The sequence below is a fragment of the Anopheles funestus genome, chromosome 2RL, assembly GCF_943734845.2.
Source record: "Anopheles funestus chromosome 2RL, idAnoFuneDA-416_04, whole genome shotgun sequence".
In the NCBI taxonomy this organism is placed as follows: domain Eukaryota; kingdom Metazoa; phylum Arthropoda; class Insecta; order Diptera; family Culicidae; genus Anopheles; species Anopheles funestus.
In genome coordinates, this window is record NC_064598.1 from 86,982,384 (window position 1) to 87,001,750 (window position 19,367).

Sequence of the window (19,367 nt, forward strand, 5' to 3'; positions counted from 1 at the left end):
GAGCAAACATGATTTTTAATTCGGAATAGCGTTTTTTAAACAATAATTGATTATTTCACATTACAAAAAAGGTTTTGTTTATTTGATTTTTATTTTACTTCATTTTGACTGACAAACTATCTTTCCAATCGGTTCGATATCGTTTTAAACTCCAGTGTTTTGGCGAATCCAGTCGCGAGCAATGGCCACGCGCGAGTACACTCCTGGATAGCCACCAAGTGCACAACCATAGCCAAAAGAAACAACACCAATGAGTTTTTTGTTAGCGACCAGTGGACCACCAGAGTCTCCCTGGCAAGAGTCCTTTCCACCCTGCTGATATCCGGCGCACAGCATTCGATCAGTGATTCCTCCGAATCGCTGGTAATCCGTGTTACAATCCTTTTGATTCACGGTCGGTAGAATAGCAGCCCGCAGAACAGCGTTCGATTCAGCATCATTCTTTGTACTACCCCAACCAGACACGATCGTCATTATTCTGTCTTTCACCAGTTCATCTTGCTTGGGAAGAGCAATAGGCTGCACCAAAATACTGAAGGTAAGTTGGCTTTGCAGTGCCAACAGCGAGAAATCATAGTCGAACGTACCGTCGACGTAGTTCGGGTGATCTACGATTCGTGCCACACGTACAACGGTTCCACCAGATGCGTGTCTCGAAGATCCCAAACGCACGGCGAGATTGCTGGCGGAGATTCCAACAGTACAGTGAGCTGCAGTCAGAACCCATTTGTTGTTCAGCACAGAACCTCCACACCAATGGCTATTGAAGTATTGTAACGACACTTGATACGGAGTCACAGCTATATTGATCTCGAATCCACCTACGATTGCAGTTCTTGCCTGTACGCAGGCAACTACCGCAACCAGGAAAGCCAGAAGGATTGCAAACTTGTTCGACATCTTGCCCTCTACTCGTATGACAATACTAGATAGGAGCTGTCCACTATTTATATGGCAGGGTGCAGCTACTATTTGACAATGATTTGACAATAATAGTTGATAAGATCATTAATGTTCTCCAGTCTACACAAATTTGTTTTTACTCTTTGTTGGGTTGTTTATTCGATAGTGATGTGTCTACAGTGTTTGAAGATTGTGATAACACTGGTGATTCCATTCCTTTGCTACTAGACTTACGATTTCTCATTCATAACGGACAATGATGTCGCGGGCAAACAAATGATATATGAATGGTAATTTTGTTGCAGTGATTCTGGTTTTCTACTCGACCTAGCCCATACAAATTCTTCCCAGAACTATTCTTCATACTTACTTACTTACTCTCGAGGACATTGCTATGATTACCATCATAAATACCATCACTTATCATTCGAATGAAGTCATCCGAAATTCACACTGTCTCATATACATAAATGCTGAATTAATCCTATCAAATTTTTCTTTCCGTCTGTTTTGTTCACATTTTTTTTTGCACTTGTAAAAAGGATGCTCATTTCTTTATTTACTCTCCTTACTATTTTTTACTAGCATTTCCTTACTATTTCTGTAATTGTGTTCTAATGCTTGACAAATCATGTTTTTTCTATTTACACATGGCAGGACATGTGTAAACGCTTTGACAGAAATCAGTCATTAGTACGTTAAACATTAAATAAATAGTAACAAAATATTTCAATTAAAAGAAACTTTGTGGTTGTGGCCGAATGTGTCTTACACTCCACTAATATCGCGTATCCAGTCACGCACGGTAGCCACACGCGTGTACACTCCCGGATACCCTGCCAGTGCGCACTCGTGTCCCCAAGAGATAACTCCAATCTGTTTACCTTCAGCGATGAAAGGTCCACCGGAATCTTGCCGACAGGTATCCTGGCCGCCGTGTTTATAGCCGGCACAAAACATCTGATTCGTGATTCCACCGTACGATTGGTAAGCTTTGTTACATTCCTGCTGGTTCACTGTCGGTACGTTGGTAGCTCGAAGAACATCGTTGGATTCGGTTTCGCTAAGCGTCATACCCCAACCAGACACGGTACCCATTGTACCGTCCTCGACTGGGTCATCCTGTTCCGGCAGAACAACTGGCTGGATCTTGTTGGTGAAGGTAAGTTCGCTTGCTAGTTCCAGTAGTGCGATATCGAAATTGTTGGAGCGGGAGCTATGATGTGGATGAGATATGACGCGTGCTACCTGTATGATAGTGCCACCGGATGCATGTTCGGACGATCCAACGCGCACAGTCGGTTCCGATGATGAGTCAGGGTGAATGCAATGCGCCGCTGTCAAAATCCACTTTCTACTCAGAATCGATCCTCCACAGGTGTGACGCTTGTCGTACTGCAATGACACCTGATACGGGGCGTCCGTGATGTCGATCACAAATCCACCGACGATACGTTTGCTGGTCGCTGGTCGGATAAACTTATTACGATTCACGAGAGAATTCGCTTGCACACAAACAACAAGCGCAATTAGTGCAACCAGAATGCTCGTAAACTTGTCCAACATTGTGTCCAATAGTTTTATGTCCAATGGGAAAAAGTCGTAAACAATATGTATATATAGGGAACGGTAGCAGTTCAAGCGCTCTGTCTTCATTGATAACGAAAGATTCATTCAAGTGTGATCAAGCGTCTGTGGAATTTTGGTTTTTAATTGGCTCTTAAGCTTGCTGGCATCACGCGTCACCTTAATCTTGAGTCTATTATGTGCTTGAAAGTGATAAGGTAAATTGAAGGATTTTCCCTTCGCACATTGGTGCGTCATGGATTTTAAACGATCGAGCTAGATTAGCAAGTAACACGTGCTCGACTAGTTTGTATTATATTTGAAGAAAAAACGTGTATTCCAAAAGAATCTTGATAAATTTTATATAATTTAATTAAAATTTCAATAAATAGATTATGAAATATCGTTTTTTTAACTCCATCACAAGTGAAAAGCCTTAGTAAAGTATCCATCATCCGTTTAGAATAGAGAATTTAATTAATTTAACTTTTATCAGATCTGTAAAGTTGAAATGTTTTATACTCACCACAAACTGACCCAATCGGAACAAAAATGGAAACAAAATCGTGCATATAGCTAAGTTTAAATAGTTTAGTTTACACTTTATTAACAACGAAAAGATAATCATTCGCCACTAACAGTGAAACGGCGTCTGTTTGCACGCTCCGCGTCGCAATAGGAATCATGGTAACGCCGCTCGTTCGTTCGTATTTACATTAAACCTTCCGTGCCCTTCGCTGTACACACCTATCGTACGTAATGATACACATTCTTAGTCAACAATCATCGTATGGCGCACTGCGCACCCGGCGACCGGCGACAGCCTAACGGTTACGCTGATGTTTTTTTTTTTTTTTTTTTGCTGAAGCATGGTTCGATCGATATCGCTTCGCGAAAATGCTGTCCCGAAGCGTGCACGCGGTTCAGTTATGATTATGGCCAAAGGTCAGCGGGCTCGGAAGGTGTTTGGATTTTTTTCGCTCGATCAGTTCGGCCAACGTTTCCCGGTGCTGCTGGTGGCTAATGTAGCCAAGCGATCCGGACCCAACCGTGACGCCGTTTGGACCGTGTATGTAGCCGAGCGAACCGGACCCAAGTGCGATCGGACCGTGGTTTTTAGTCAGCAGTGGTGATCGCTGATGCTCATGCTGTACACCGAACCGTGGATTGAAGCTATCCAGTACCGGCGGCAGCTGGGGCAGCGGTTGGGCAAAGGTTGAACCGTACAGTGGATCGTACGTCGTGGGGAACTTGCTGAAGTAGGTGGTTGTCGGGTACGGTGTGCCGGCAGGCGTCCGGAACGCACCGGAACCGTGCAATAGCTGCTGCTGATGGTATTGGTTCCGTGCCTGTTCCTCGGCATGGAACTCCATCACGGCGTACTGTTTGAGGATGCGACCGTCAGCGATGTATGTTTCCTCATCGCCCAAGCTAAGATGGTTCCCGGTCAGGAAGGGAAACGGTGACCCGTAGTTGGAGTACTGGAACAGGTTCTCATTGAAGAGTGTCGTCGGTTTGAGGGGTGACACTACCCGCGAATGTCCATGGCTGTACGGTGCGATGGCGGAGTGTGACGAACCGTAGAAGGTCGACGGTGACGTATAGGTGGACGGTACGGTCGAGCGGGGAAAATAAACGGAGGGATCGGTGACGGTCAGCAAAGGATCTCTCAGATCGATGACGAGGCGCTTCTGCTTGATTCCTTTCGCCGATACGCCACTATGGTAGGCAAGAACCAAAAGGAACAGGAGAAAGCATGTCGCTAACGGTGGCTGAGGGGGAAAAACGTGAAGTAATCAATGAAGGGTAGAATAACAAAGAAAGAATTAAAATCAAGTAAAGAGCACATGTTTCTATGTATTGCGTTAGAGCGACCATTTGCAAGGGACAATATAAAATGTCATCGTTTGCAAAGTGAAGTGGCATGACGCTATTATGGCTGATATGAGTTTAAATTTTTATTTTAGCTCTCAATAATGGTATTGAGCACTGTTGTTATATTTAAAATGTGATAAAGCTTAACTTCAGTAGCAAAATTGCATATCAAACAAGTTGCCATTACATGTCCTGCTTTATCCGCATATGGATCAGTGAACAGTAAATATTCGTGAGAATGAGCACATATGGATGCATTGACTCATCGATACGTGCTTGTGGGGTGTTTTCCACAGGAATTTCAATAAGCTTCAAAATTGCATTCCTATAACACACAACAAAAGCGATTGTTAAAGTTCACTCCAGTGAAGCGACTATTATCATATGGATCATATTTTTCAAGTAAAAGGATATTGAATATTGCGAAGAGCTTATATTGAAAAATGTTTCTCCTCTCTCCACAGTATAGAAAAAAAAAGTTTGAACGGTGTTACGCCGTAGCGTGATGTACCAAATGCGTACGAAACAATCGAGCAAATGTGGCGTGTTTCCACAATACCGTAACTAATCCACCAAACCCATCGCAATCGGTTCCCATCGAAGGTAACAATTGTTGATCAAATATCACCGAATCGATCTCTGAACCATCGTGATTTCGTGCCGCTGAAGACACACCGTTTCACATCTTCATTTACGATACCTCTGCACCTGACTGCCTTTGCTATCTGCTCTAGCCATCTTGTTGTAATGCCAGCACCACAACAACTCACCCAGGGCGGTACGTCATGCCGTGCTCGTGCTTAGCCGTAAGGTTGTGTCAACTTCAACAACCGCTTCTTTGCTACCGCAATTACCGTTTAATGAGGTAGTTGTTAAAGAGAGTCTTGCGAGGTGGCACGAACGGATGGAATATCCGATTGGGAGTTCGCATCTGAAGCGAACACTGTAGATGGGTGCGATACGTGCTTTTTATGGATATCCGGACCTTTGCAGAAGTAGAACGATGTTTCTTTGCTGTACATCACATGAGCTCCAGATGCTAAATATGGTATGAAAAATAGTCTCATTGTAGTATGAAACAACCAAAAGCTCACGATTCGGTTCACATTCGCTGTGTGCGTGTCCTTGAAAGCGTTCACATGTGTCGCGAAATTCGCAATTCGACCAAAAGCTCGAAATTAGGTTTGGATAGAAAAATTAGCGTAACCAACATTAGCATGCTCCAGTTTCAATTATGATCATAAAAATTCGTCACCACACGACAAAGGCGATGAAGGTAACGATTTTGCGAACCAACAAAACCATCAGGACCAACCTCTGACCAACGTAGCCACGTAGCGCGGTAACTGTTTGTCGCGCTAAAAATTGCGTACCCAACGATGTGATTAACTTTGATTGACTGTTTCATCATTGCGGCCGTCCGCAAAAAGTGGACTTTCGCTCGGGAATGAAGCGAACGTCCCATCCGAGAAGCCGGTGAAGTTTGCATGACCACATGCCCGGCAGGCGAGGTACCGCGCATTGAAGTCAATTAAGGGTCGTGGAAAAACAAAACACGAAAACCGACCAAGACGGACTGCTACTTTGTGCAAATCCTTTCAGACCACTTGCGCCTTCTTGCACACGCCGTCGAAGATAATTAAGGTGACGCATGTATTTACCGCTTGGTCACCGCTTGGACATTGTGCGATTGAGTTGTGGAGTGGAGTGCGGTCAGGTGGCACGATTTTTTGGGGCTACCCGAAACGCATTTGCGGACATGCGGGTGCGTTTTCTGACCGGGACACACACACACACACAAATCGTGACCTGTTTGGAAGATGCATCGCCGTTTTAAAAATCTCCTCTCAATATTCCCGCGTATTGAGGGAGCTGGAATTGTCACAAAGTTGAGTAACTCCTGTACCAGTCGGATGGTGTTTCATTCATTAAAACTAAAGGAGATTGGTTCCTTTCCACGCATTGGATGTTCTTGGTAGTGAACCTACTTTTTTCCTCCCGCCTTCGTCCGATCGTACCACACGGCAGAGACCGATCGGTCCGCCCATCTGGTTCGAAAGTGATTCAGTGCAGTGCTTTAGTTTGGAACGGGCCAAAGTGGGCCAACGGGCCCCATTGCGTAATGGGTCGATTGAATTTATCGCTACGCACCACCCCAGGTCCAGTTTGGCGCGTTCCCTTACGATCGCTGGCGAAAGCTGCAACCTGCAGAACCCGTCAACTTTCGTCTGCGGCGATGAATGGAACAAACGGTACCGCCGCACGTTAAGGGATCTTGATGCGTTACGATGTAGGACGCAGTGTCCCACCGTAGACAGAGACCGATGACCGGCGTGCGATCAATGCTCGAATGCTCGGACGGGTTAATCACCGGTAGAGTACACGTGGTTGACAGCACCCGGTTCTACTGATCGGTGAGTAACCCCGGGAATTGACCAGCGTTGTCCAAATGGGCAAGTCTAGCTGGTTTTACCTCACCAAACCTCCATTCCATTCTCGTCCACTATCGCTGGACGGTGTTTACTTTGGCACTGTGTAACTTCTGATGCCGGACGACGATTTACTTTTGGGGTCTCAGTGAAATGCAGCTGACGCAAAACCCGGGCAGTGCACTCTGTCCTCTGACACCCTGAGGATGGAGTCGATTTTAATAAATGTCTCCCCCTTTTGTGCTTACCCATGCAGTGGCACAGCGGCACAGCAGTGAGAAATGTGTCACGTAAATCACCTCCGGGGGTGAGCTTTCCGTATATGCGTTTCTCGCATGTACACGCGCACCAGCGATCCAGTGTAAGGTTACGTGATAGTAAAATGTGCATGAGTTTCTAATTCTTTTTTGTTGTGTTATTGTCGCTCTATCATCTACCGTCCACACCCATGGGGAGCGTATATTCTATGGCGAACCTTTGGCGAATGTTTGGCCCGAGCCGATGGCAGTGATATGTCGTGGAGGTGCGTAGAGAATGTACGAATGGTTTTACGTGATACGTAAGTTGCCGAGCGGGTTTTCGGACTCGGTTCGGACTGCAAGCTTTAATTATATTTTGTTTGTTTTTCACCTCCATTCAACCGCATTCGCAGACACGATGCGTGCAGAATGTGTGTTGAAATGGTGGATTTGAATGCATATCAATCATATTACATCGAACTGTGGGCGATTACAACCAGCATTAGAGATTAGCAACATTGTGGAAACAGCATTGAAAGTAGAAACATATGAAAAAAAAACGTCATTTAGATGTTTTATTCAGTGTAATTGATTAGAGGCATTTGATGTTGTGTGACTATTTATAGCACGATTTTTCATTCCTTATAGCAACTCTTTTAGGAGCGGACGGATTAGTAGCAGTGCTCGCTTTCACATGACATAACAGGCATCAAATCTCTTCTGAAACATTCAATTTGCTAAGGTATAGACTGATCGACTAAAAAGAGTCATTGTGGTAAGCAGATATGACAATCAAAGGTCACCATTTTCAAGAATTTTTTAAAAAGAGGTATAACCTCAAATATTGAATTGGGAGTATTTCCTTGAGAAAATATTCGAAAATGTCAGTTTTTGCGAGATAGGAATCAAATAGACTACAACTTATCCTAAAAGATCTCTTAATTTTCAAGTACAAATAAATGGTACAAATTACACCTTAAAAAGTCAATTAGTTAATAGGATTTTCGAGAAACTCTGGATATCGATTTGCTGAATATGATTTACTTTGGACTGTAATTTCGATTTTTGAATTATTTGACAATGAAACTTTTTTATTTTAGATGAGTAATTTATTGTGTTTGAAACCATTACTCACATGTCTAACATATGGTAACCATTCCTATTTCTTGTTACCGACGGATGCAACAATGTATCGTCAAACGATTGGCACTAGCATCTCCACTTCATATGTTCCCCAATACTACAATCGATACTAATGCTCAACGCAAACAAAAGAGGCTAATATTTACGACCTTCAATTATCCGGTCGTTATCCAATGATAGCTTGCACACACTAGGGCCCGCCACTTTAAAGCCAAATCCTAGCTGCCCTTTAAACGGCGCAAAAGAAACCGCCCGTACGGTACCGAGGGTCCGCATAAAAATATTGCCGCAAAGCCCGATAATGATACAATGTAATTCAAGCCATCCCCCGGAGGCCGCCACAAACCACCGGCAGAAATCCACCAAGCAGAAGGATGAAAAATAATCAATATTTTCCAATCCTTTCCCATCCGAAGTGGGGTTCGTTCCGTTTTCACGGTTCGAACCGATCATCATTTTATCGCCGGTATAATATCATCACAGCTGAGTGGCAAAGTAGCCGCCGGGGGAATATTTGCCCACCCCATCTTACCCTCGTAGAAGCTTCTCTTCATGCTTTTTATTAACTTCATTCACTCGCTCCAAAACAGATCGTTCAGATTTATCGCACTATCGTTTGACCGCGATCAGCTTCCATCAGATACAATTTCCAACCATCCCTGTAGCAGCAACATTCGTTTGCATTTGTTGATTTTTGCCCTGTTGGTTTTTTCGTTCAGATTGCATCGAATCGCATCATTCGCTTCCAACCGGTGTGACCGTCCGCAATGGGTCCGGTGAGGCGATAAATTGAATTATCGAACATTCAGCGAGTTCGCCTTTCGGGTGAACTGGTGATGATTATTTATGCAGCTGCCCAACAGTGTTTGCTTGGCCGAGCGCTACAGTACCAGCGTACACGGTAGCCAAAACGGTCCGTTTCACGTTGGATAAATCTCGAGCAAATTGTTTGTGTTTTTTTTTAATGTTATTTTCCCGCTCACAAGCTCGACCTTGGTGGAAGGTAGGAGAAATTACCAAAGCGTGAACAAATTGGCGAATCGCCCAATTCGACGCTTGTTTTGTGCTTTGCTTGTCCGGTCATGAGTTTGTACTATCGCCATCATACTTTTTGTGTCGATACACACGTACACATTTTTATTTTCTTTTAAAGGTTAAATCTTCTTGTTACGAGCGACAAAAATTGGTGTGCATTTCGGTCGAACGGTCGCAAAGGAAGCGCGTGATGAATTTATGACGACCGAAGAAAAAAAACTGAACTTGAAGTTGAAGATTTTCCTTTTCTCCATAAAAGCTCATAAAAATCCAACTTTACATTTTTGGAAGTCTTTACATTTTCTGCCGATGGAAAACCTTTGGCCCCCCTACTTTAAACCCATCCATCCACAGCTTCACAGCCATTTCGAACGCAATCGACAACGTATCATCGAGGTTGAGGTTCTTTGAAGGATTTATTTGGAAATCCCAATAACCGAACACTTTTACCAGTAAGCATCGCTCAGGGTTATCGCATATCGGCGCCGTAGACAGAATGTGCGGAAATGGCCAAGGAAAGCGAGCATCTTTTAGCACATCCTTTGCCGGAAGCGTCGAAATACGAGTTGGTGTGATTGATGCACGCTGGCTGACACATGCGACATGACATTAGCCTTGGGCGGGTGCGTGTACGTTTCGAGAAGCCATGTTAATTGGATGTTCGGGTATTCGGGTGTTTTGGGGGATGAATAAATTATTCAATTTTAACTCACTTTGATACACGACAGTCAAAACTTTTGATTTGTTTACACACACACACACACACACACTTCTCTTTTTCCGGATCCTGCTCGAGGATTTCCGGTACTTTTGATGTTTTCCGACCACATGGTAAAGAAGAATGTATGTTTTTCTTTTTTCACGGAAAGCAAATGTAACAATGGCTAAAGGTGAATGTTGCAGCATGTGGATGATACGGATGTCTTTTACGTACGTAACTTCATTACATTACGCAATGTGAATGTTGGAATGCGTTTTCCAAAGAATTGGAGAAGTTGTCTTTGAAGTTTTGTCGACGCATGGTACTAACATCTGAACAAGTCAGATCTCCTTACTAGTCCATCCGATAGATTAACGTGACAAATTTAACATCATTCTCCTTCATCTGATAACGGGCGGGTACCACGGGTTTCAGCTTTCAGTAAATTGGAACCAACCGTTTACATGGAAAAGCATTAAATAATTCAAACCAACTCTATCGCATCTCGTCATCTCCATCAGATATCGCACTAGTTGGCTCCAGTTTGAAAAAGGTATTAATATCACCTTATTACATCTCTTGTGTGTCCTTTCACTAGTTCTACTGCGAGTGTAAACTTAAGGTTCACAGTTCTGCTTGCATGGCTCTGATCGTTTGACCCCTTCAAATATTCTTTTAGTCACGCACACCCTTCCATCGCATAGGTGCAACATCAAATTACATTCGCTTACCTAACACGTTCTAAGCAGTGACACTCCATTATGTGCTCGTGTCAATGTGGAAGATAAAATCCACCAAAAAAAAAACCCCTAGCACACACCTCTTTAGTGTCCGCAACAATCTCACCCTGAAGATTAGCAATAACCACGACCTACCCCAACAAGTCACGAATGTTTGCTCCGCTACAGGAAGACGCTCACAAATGTGATCGAAAAGCAATACGGTGCAAATGATCGTCAACAACGTGTGCTGCTTTACGCAGCCGATCGACAGCTTGTCCCAGGTGTCGGATGCTGCTTCCATAACGGAGCGTTGAATATGATTTATGAGCGGCTCACGACGTCGTCTGATGACGGGTGCGAGATAGCTTTATATGTTTCCCATTATGCTATTTGTAGCGATGCAGGTCTCTGCTTTCCAGTGTCAAGTAAGCAGCAAAAAACGATCACGAGAAGGTGCGATTGAATACAGTGTTTCTATTTTTTTCATTGATCCCATATTGGTTACTATTCACTAAACATATCCATTTTTAACGTTACCATTATGAGGTGCCCAGCGAGATGATCAGGATGTTCAGAAGGAAGATGACAGGTTCGGCAGCAGGTCAGTAGCAGCAGCGATCTGGGTCAGTTTCTACTGGATCTGGTAGTTGATGTAAGAGTTTTTTTTCGTTCCAAATTTATCACTGTTTCACTTGATCATGAGTGCGTATGTTGCATTGCACAATACTTTCAGCATAAAAATTGCATCGAAACCAGACACAATAGTACGTAAATGATTCACTTTCGTTTGAAATATTTGGCCTCTTCACTGTGGTTCATTTTTTTCCTGCGTACGTTCTCTTAAAAAATGTCACGCTCATGCATCACGCATTATCACACAACAAATTCGTCCTGCCCGCACAGACACGGGGCCTCTCATAAAAAACACACGCGTGAAGCAAACTGGATACGCTGCTGCACCGCTACAAGGGAATTAGTCGAACTTCACTTCACTGCACGAGCCCGCGCTACTAAATGCTAGACGTACAAATTTGCACTGAAAACATCCGACCGAAACAAGTTCACTTTATAATAGGTTGAACCGTCGTCGTAGGGCTCTATTTTCGAGATTTGCTTCTTAGAGTGTCGCCCCTCCTTTCCCGACGGCGAGTAGTTCGTACCGATCGCCGCACGTTGCCACCCAAAAACATTGCCGCGCAGAAGGATCGCTTCGAAAAGGCTCGCTGCTCGGCAGAACCCTCGGCACGCTGGAGATGGCGAGCGTAGTGTGGAAATCCCAGTGCACTGCGGCCCCGGTCGTGGTGGTGGTAGATGTCTTTTGTTTTATTTGCTCTGATCGTGCCTCCGTGATCCGTGTACGAAAATCCGCCCTAATACCACCTGCTGCTGTCTGCTCGGATGGTTTGCACTTTATATCGTGGCGTCTGAGGCCGGGTAGTACGCGAACGAAGGGGGAGGTACGATCAGTCACCCGATCGGTGTTTGCTGCTTTCGTTTTGGCACGGTCGGTATGCTCGGGGGTCGTCGGCTCGGCCTCAGAAGATTCGTCAACGATCGCGTTCGTCGCCAGCCGTGCATTGAAGTCTTTCATTCATCGACACGATCGTCCAAACGGCGGCACTGGTGGCGGCATTTTTATTATAGTTAAACTTTTATTTTGCACAAACCTTTCGAGGGCCCCCCCTCAACAGAAAAAGGGGGAGTATTCATTACGAAGAAAAATGGGTCTCTGTTGTTGTTGTTTTTTTATATATGTTTTGCCGAAACAATTTTCATCACAACCTCAGTTTGACGCCCGCGATCCACTCAACGCTCAACGTGATTCCCGATTGGAGGTCCTTTTGTGCTGTTTTAGAAGACAAATGATGATTATGATTATGTTATGCTTTTGTTTTAGACCGCTTACCATGGCACGTTAGCTATGCTGTTTTGGATTACAAAATTCACAATTTAGCAATTTCGTTTCGGCCATTTAAAGGTCACGCTCTATACTTTATGAAACCTATCCACTGCTCGTTTCCGTGAGCAATAAAAAATGGCACAAGGGATTTAAACGATAATATTCAATTTGCGGATCAGACGGGGCGATGTGCTATTAAGGCAACGGCGGATGTCTTTCTGCAGTTTATCTAGCATAAGATGATGTTTCGTTTTTTAAAATGGTGTTTAAACTTGTCAATATCCCTCGGACACGGCTCGTGTAATGAAATCGATACACAGAAGCAACCGCCAATCTTTATGTCGATCCACACCCATTACCCATTACTATCTGTCGAGCGAAAACATCGCATCTAGCGCGATAGTGAGATACCTTTTTGAATAATAGCCCATTTACGGACCACAAACAGAAGCGTGGTAAAAGGGTTTGTTCGGTCAGTTTGAGAGAGAGAAAAAAAACCCTTCACGATTTATTACCTCCTTGAGGCTGCAGTTCGAGTTGGTTAGAAAACCGCCGGAGGGAAAGGAAGGAGCTCGAAGAAAACCTACCTTCATCTGTTAATCGTTTCTAACCATCAAATGTCGTCGTGGCTGACATCGTCGACAGGTTGACCGTACGTAAAAGGGCGACCGATTGGGTATGGGTGCTTTCGCGAACCATGCCACCATGCGTTTTCTAGTGCGTGAGAGCAAAACCAAAACCAAAACCAAAAAAAAAACGCAGCTTCGCCAACGAGAACATACCCTGATGGAGATGTCGTTGCATCGGGCAGTGTTATGTCACGGTCGGATGTACACCTGGGACACGTGGAAGCGCCACAGCTTTCGTGTGCCACACGATTTTGCACTGCGACACGGATGAAATTAAACAATCAATCACACCGACAAGACAGGTGAGTTCGTATCATTCCAAGCAGCGGGAATGGAAAGAATGAATGTCGGAGAATGTACGACAATTTGGTGTGAAATATTTATTGCCACAAAACGATGGGACACTGTGTGGTAATGGCATCTTAAACTTCGATGTCAAGGCAAATGGTGGTGCGTGATGAGAACTGATCTTGATACAATTGGTGTCTTCTTTTGTGGTTAATTGTGATTTTTGGTGCTTTGAGATGCTTGATGTGAACTTATATTGATGAAATGATCAGGCTTTTCGCTTTTCAGGGTAATAGCGATTTTGGAGATAAGAGTTCGCACATTACGCGAATTTCCGTATCTTGAATCAAACTAAAAAAAATCTCAGAACATTGCAGAAATCAAACAACAGCTATTTCAAGGTTTTTTTTTTTGGATGCTTCATCTATTGTGTCTCAAGAAAATTTTAGTGTGCAACTCACATGACTCTAATTATAGCTAACCTTTCCCGGCGAAGACTTTAAAGTTCCCAAATTATATGCAACCCGTGTTAAATGTTCATAGGAGGATAACTCTACATCGAAGTCCCTTAACGTATTCCAAATCGCGATTCTATCACCTTCTGGAGAGAAAATCTTTTCGCTTTGGGTTAACAAGTTAGTCTAGCCGTTTAGTCGACACCCAATGTGTACACACGGCGCTAATGAATATTGATGGAGTTCCCCACGCAAGGATTTCGACCCCGTCGGAAAATGTTTATGTAAATCATGTTATCACCACGTTTCCCGAACACGGGTAGAGTGTGTTTTGTGTCGCCTTTTTCTACGAAAAAAATCGTCCCACTTCGCGAACGTAAACAAACAATTACACTAAACTTAGACCTAGCCTCCCAGCAAACAGTCACCCGAACTCGAACTCGCATTATCGTCTATTCCACGGCGAAACCTTGCAAAAGCAATTAAAAAACTTTCGCACAAAACGGAAACGGTTGGATTTAGTATCGAAAATTGGCACTCAACTCCGGGCGATTTTTGGGCGATTAGATCGAATCGGTTGTTTTCAATTGCTTTTGCCACACATTCGTTGACGGATCTTTTCAATGGTTGCAGTTTTTTTTGGTGTTGTTTGGTTTTTGTTTGATGATCATTCGGTAACACTATCCCGGGAGGGAGCGAAGATCGGGTGGTAAAGGTCAGCGATGCGGATTCGTAACCGGGTTGCCACCGTGTCTAGCCCGGTGTCACCGATCCTTTCGCTCGGTACAGATCGCGGCGATCAGCTGTGTGAGCGCTATCGGTGTGATGGCCATTCCGTCCATTTTGATGGCCGTGCCTAATATTACCGAATCCGAAATGTGAACAAATCGTTCGACACCAAATGCGTCCAACCGTGTTCTGCTTTCAGTACAGCGAGGTTGTAATTAATAAAAGCGTTCTACGAGCGTGGAATAAAACGAGCTGTCTCTGGGGCGGGAGACCATTTTTTGAATTGTGATTGATACGGGCGACGCGTGTGGTTTTGCCACAGTGGGAAAATTCAACTGTGGTGGACATATTGGGGACCTTCTTGTCTAATGCGAATTTCATCATTTCAACATTAAGTTGTGTAAAATTAATGTGTTTTATTGTATTAAATTTGTGCTATTTTTTCATTCATATCTAAATGTTATAATCAAATTATTCCATTATCTATTCAATGCAACTCAGAGGGGTTCGTCGCCAGTTAAAATTAAGAGTAATTACTCACTGTACTGATTAGTGTTTTAATTTATTTTATCACCCAGGGAACACAGTTCGAATGGTGCATTGCCAAATTGCCAAAATTCTGCACAATTATGTAAATCGTATGCTTTTCTTATTTGCCAAAAAAAATACATCCCAAGTGAATGGAAATTATAAAATTTAATGGTTTAAAAATGATCTTTTCTTCCGAACAACTAGCGCACAACTTTTGTTTATTATTTGACCAGTTCGGTGAACATTTGTCGTCTAAAGTATTTTCAGAGTTTTTTTTTTTCTTTACAAACCACTGCCTAAGGCGTGTCTCTTAGGGAGAAACAAAACAGTTTAACTGCATCTTTTCAGCTCCCACAGCTGTTTTGGGGGTGGTTGCTGTACTTACCCCACAGTAACAAATCATTTCTCTCTTGTAAACGAAACTCGAAACAAAAACAAAAAAAAAAGCTCAACTAAGCTCAAAATAATCAAACAACAAAACGGTTCACTTAGTGCTGCTATCTTCATGTGGCACCAATTATTCGGTGAGCGAATATAAAAAAGAAGAGCCACAACCCCCAACAACTTCAACCCCAAACACTGTCCACTCGCATCATTCAGCATCTACCTGGTGTACTTTTGCAGCAATTTAAAGGTAATAAAAGCAACTACTGCACTTATGCTGCCGGTGTCCGATCATGGTAAGAAGAATTTATTGCCGCGATGAATCCGTCGCGACAGAACCAAGTCAAGCGATCGTGCCCGGAGTTGGTGAGCAGCTTTTTTTTGGTCTCGATTGCAGATCTATGTGTTGCTTTTAATTCGTTCCCAATGGCTGCGATGGAAGACGGATCGGGTAGTTCATCTTTCGGCGCGAGTTAGCTGCATGCGAGCGTGTTTGGGAGAGGTCCGAGCAATCTAATTTAGCCATTGCCATCGTAAACATCTCCTCAAAAAAAAACCTTAAGCCCCTTAAGCTAGACACTAGAACTAACACACCGCTGGTCGGTGGGAAAAATGAAACCCTCTATAAGCCTTCGGTGGTTCGGTGGACCAGTTTTTGTTTTTTTTGCTGCTGCTGACGATGTTTGTTTCGATTTGCTTTCGATTCCAGTAAGGCAGTTTTGTTTTGTTGCGCTCGATGCAGGTCACATCAACCCGTGCGCTGGCCACGCGATGATGCTGACGACGCGTAGCCCTCCCGGTGCCCCTAGGGCGGTATAGCAGCCCAGGGTTTTTTTCGGTGTGCTGCGTCCATTTGCAGCACCTTTCCGTACCTGGTGCGCGTCATGCATATGACCTTTTAAGTCTTCGCAGAGACAACCCGAGTGGGGCCCCAAGTTCGGCGAAGGATGATGATGATGATGATGATGATGGTGGGCAATAGTAATCTCTCACTCCAATCATCGTGCGCCGCTCGCCCTTTTTTCCCGATGCATGTAATGATCTTGTAAAACCCTTTTATTCGCCTTATAAACAGAGCGTCCATTTAGGGGTCGTCCGATCAACACTGGAGCGCTGGAACTCTCCGATCGCAGGGCAAAGGGCGTTCACTTTCCGTCAAAAAGCCTTGCAGCCTTGTTGTGGTGGGGACCAAAAAAAAAGGGAATTAGAAAGAAATTATGATCTCTCAAGGTAACGCTGTCAATTACTGCGACAGAACACATACATAAACACACGTGTGATGCCCTTCGCTCCCCCATTGTGGGGAATTGTTTTGAAGCCTTTTTCCAGCTGGTATTCATAAAACGGGAGCGACAAACGTTTTTTTTCCACTTGAGAAGAGGGGTGACCCTTTTTCTGGTCAGCGGGTCAGCGGGTTTTGGGCTAGCCCGTGGGTCCTATTGTGGCCCCAACCCTCCTCGGTGGATAGACGAGTAGGCAAATTTGTACGACCAGCGCTTAAAAGGTGATCGCACATTGGCTTTCCATTTTCAGTGGTTGTCGGTGTTCCATAAGCGATTGGGGACGAACGAATTGAATAAAACAAAACAACAGTGTACACAGATGTGAACACGTGTTTACTGACCGAAGGCGGGCGATATGTAGTTGCCGCTGCCGGGATAAAAGTTTTGCGTGACCTAACTCGTGCGATCAGCGAAGGTTGACACTTTACCACCGTGGGTAACGTGAACAGAGGCGATGACAGTGTGGCGGGAAGCTCGTGTTTCCAAACGTTGAACCTTTTTTGTCGCGTTGTAATACCTCACGGGACACAAAGTTCGAGAGCTTTCATCGGCTACGAATAGAAGAGTTTATTAGAAATTGTTGAAACGGTGTGATGAGATACTTCGTACGTGATCCATTTCACATCGTACGTACGGGAAACACTCTCTGTGGACAAGAAACTGTTCACTAAACTTTTTGTTGGATTAGGAAAACTTTGACGAATACGATACTAAATATTCTGTAGGAAGGAAGGAAAAGGTTTTGCACATGAAGGGAAATTGTTCAACAGGCTGTAAAACTGTGTGACTTTCACCCACAAACACAACGAGTGGAGTGGTTCATCAGCTCCGGTTGTGTTAGAACATAAGAGCAACTTTTCCTGATAAGCATCCGGTCCGAATTTGTGTACCTTTGTGCTTGACATATTTGGTTTTAGGTTAAAGTTTTTATGTTTCTGAGGGTGTGGGTTTTCCGATTTTTGTGTAGGTAGAATTATGGGGGGGTTTTTGATTTATTTTCATGTTGAGCTAAGTTGACAGGATGGAAAGGCTAGACTTGATTCAGGATCAGTCGGAAAAAGCTTTATAGCAAACGAAATAAGATCCAGAAAGTGGGAAGCATCCCACATCTAACTAAACACATTAGAGTCCAAATTAAAAAGATTCCATGAATCCTTGAGAAATGCTTAAAACTTGAATGACTTCAATAAGTAGAACTCGAATAATTCGCTTTGATTTGATTCTCACAGCGGTTAGCGAGAACTTTCGTGCCAGAATTGATTATTTATTAATACTAATAATTCCTAATTCGGCTCACTTCGTCGCAGAATCCAAAAACTTCCCTAAAGTGATGCATCATGATACGAAACTTTTAAAAGTTCAGTCGAAGTTTGATCCAACACCTGACTTTTAGCCACTTCAATCCCATTTCATCCATCTCAGATATAATTAAATTCATTAAATTTACTACTTATAAGATCTATTTTATCATCCCACCTAAATACAAACATTCAATCATTAAAACCATAAAAAAAAAACAAATTCATCACTTAATACCAATTAGCAAAATGAATTGTGGTTCCATTTGCAAACATTATTATTTGCTTATTTCTTTTCATTATGAACACACTGTGGCTTTTTCAACCCATCCCTCCGTTCCATCTCATAGGGTGACATATTATTTGCACAATTTGCCTACCCTCGGAGCAATTTTCTGCAACGTGAACCACGCAATGCTGACAGTCCGTAAACGGGAAAATTAAACACCGATTCATAAGATAAACATCACCATTTTTGTTTTGTTTGCAATTTAACATTAATAACAATATTCAATCGAGCCTCAAACGACTTCTCCCATTCCCAGGAGAGGAGAAGTGTTTTGGCACGATTTTACCCTGTTGCTTCTCATCGACCTGGATCGTAACCATTCGCAAAGGGTGTTACAGTGTTGAGAGCGAAAATATTAAAAAAGAAACACTCACACAAAACTGTCAGCAACCGTCACATGGCGAAGGCATTGGCACCCTTTAAGGGTGAGACTTTGAAAGCAAAAAAAAACTATAACACTTTCAGGTGCGCCCATCGTCTTTCGGTGGCTAACAAGTGTGTCGGAATGATTTTTATTTCCCAAGAATCATTTCAAACCCCCATTCGAACAAGCCGATCGGATCGGATGCACCGGCTAAATGGCGTCTGTCATCGATCGAGCAAGGAGGAAAAACGATGATAAATTATTAATTTGTCTATAAAACCCTTCACGTTCGGTGGCTTCTAGTGTTTTGGGTGGCTGAAAGAATAGTGTGAAGAAAAGGGCATGACTCAATCAACCGTAACAACGCGAGGCAATGCGTGACGGGTGACCGAAGGGATAGGGGATTTTGGCGGAAGGAGAGAGCGGAGAGTGTTTTGGCGCCGACATCGACGGAAACCAGTGCTTCAACGGAAGCTGGGCAGATGGGCGAGTGATGACTGTTGTAAGACCGGCGGCTCCTTCCCTTTCTTCGGCGGCTTCATAAAGCAGCCCTTGAACCCTCGTCAGCACGACGCCTACACGCTTGTGTGTTACGGTCGTGAAAT

The 19,367-nt window shown here is 43.7% G+C and overlaps 3 protein-coding genes across 3 annotated transcripts; all 3 read right to left on the reverse strand.

Annotated features, from left to right (window-relative positions):
* Positions 1-72: 72 nt before the first annotated feature.
* Positions 73-937, reverse strand: LOC125775184 (trypsin-3-like). Its single transcript, XM_049445737.1, has one exon. It carries the CDS (start codon positions 898-900, stop codon positions 145-147), a length of 756 nt encoding a protein of 251 aa, XP_049301694.1. The 5' UTR covers positions 901-937; the 3' UTR covers positions 73-144.
* On the reverse strand, positions 844-2,509 carry LOC125775177 (trypsin-5-like). The gene has a single exon (XM_049445730.1). The coding sequence runs from the start codon at positions 2,467-2,469 to the stop codon at positions 1,672-1,674; it is 798 nt and encodes a 265-aa protein (XP_049301687.1). The 5' UTR covers positions 2,470-2,509; the 3' UTR covers positions 844-1,671.
* A 413-nt stretch (positions 2,510-2,922) lies between these two features.
* Positions 2,923-11,822, reverse strand: LOC125775179 (uncharacterized). The gene is made up of 2 exons (XM_049445731.1): positions 11,150-11,822; positions 2,923-4,241 (listed from the first exon to the last, which is right to left on the reverse strand). The coding sequence occupies exons 1-2, from the start codon at positions 11,150-11,152 to the stop codon at positions 3,393-3,395; spliced, it is 852 nt and encodes a 283-aa protein (XP_049301688.1). The 5' UTR covers positions 11,153-11,822; the 3' UTR covers positions 2,923-3,392.
* Between the last annotated feature and the right edge of the window lie 7,545 nt (positions 11,823-19,367).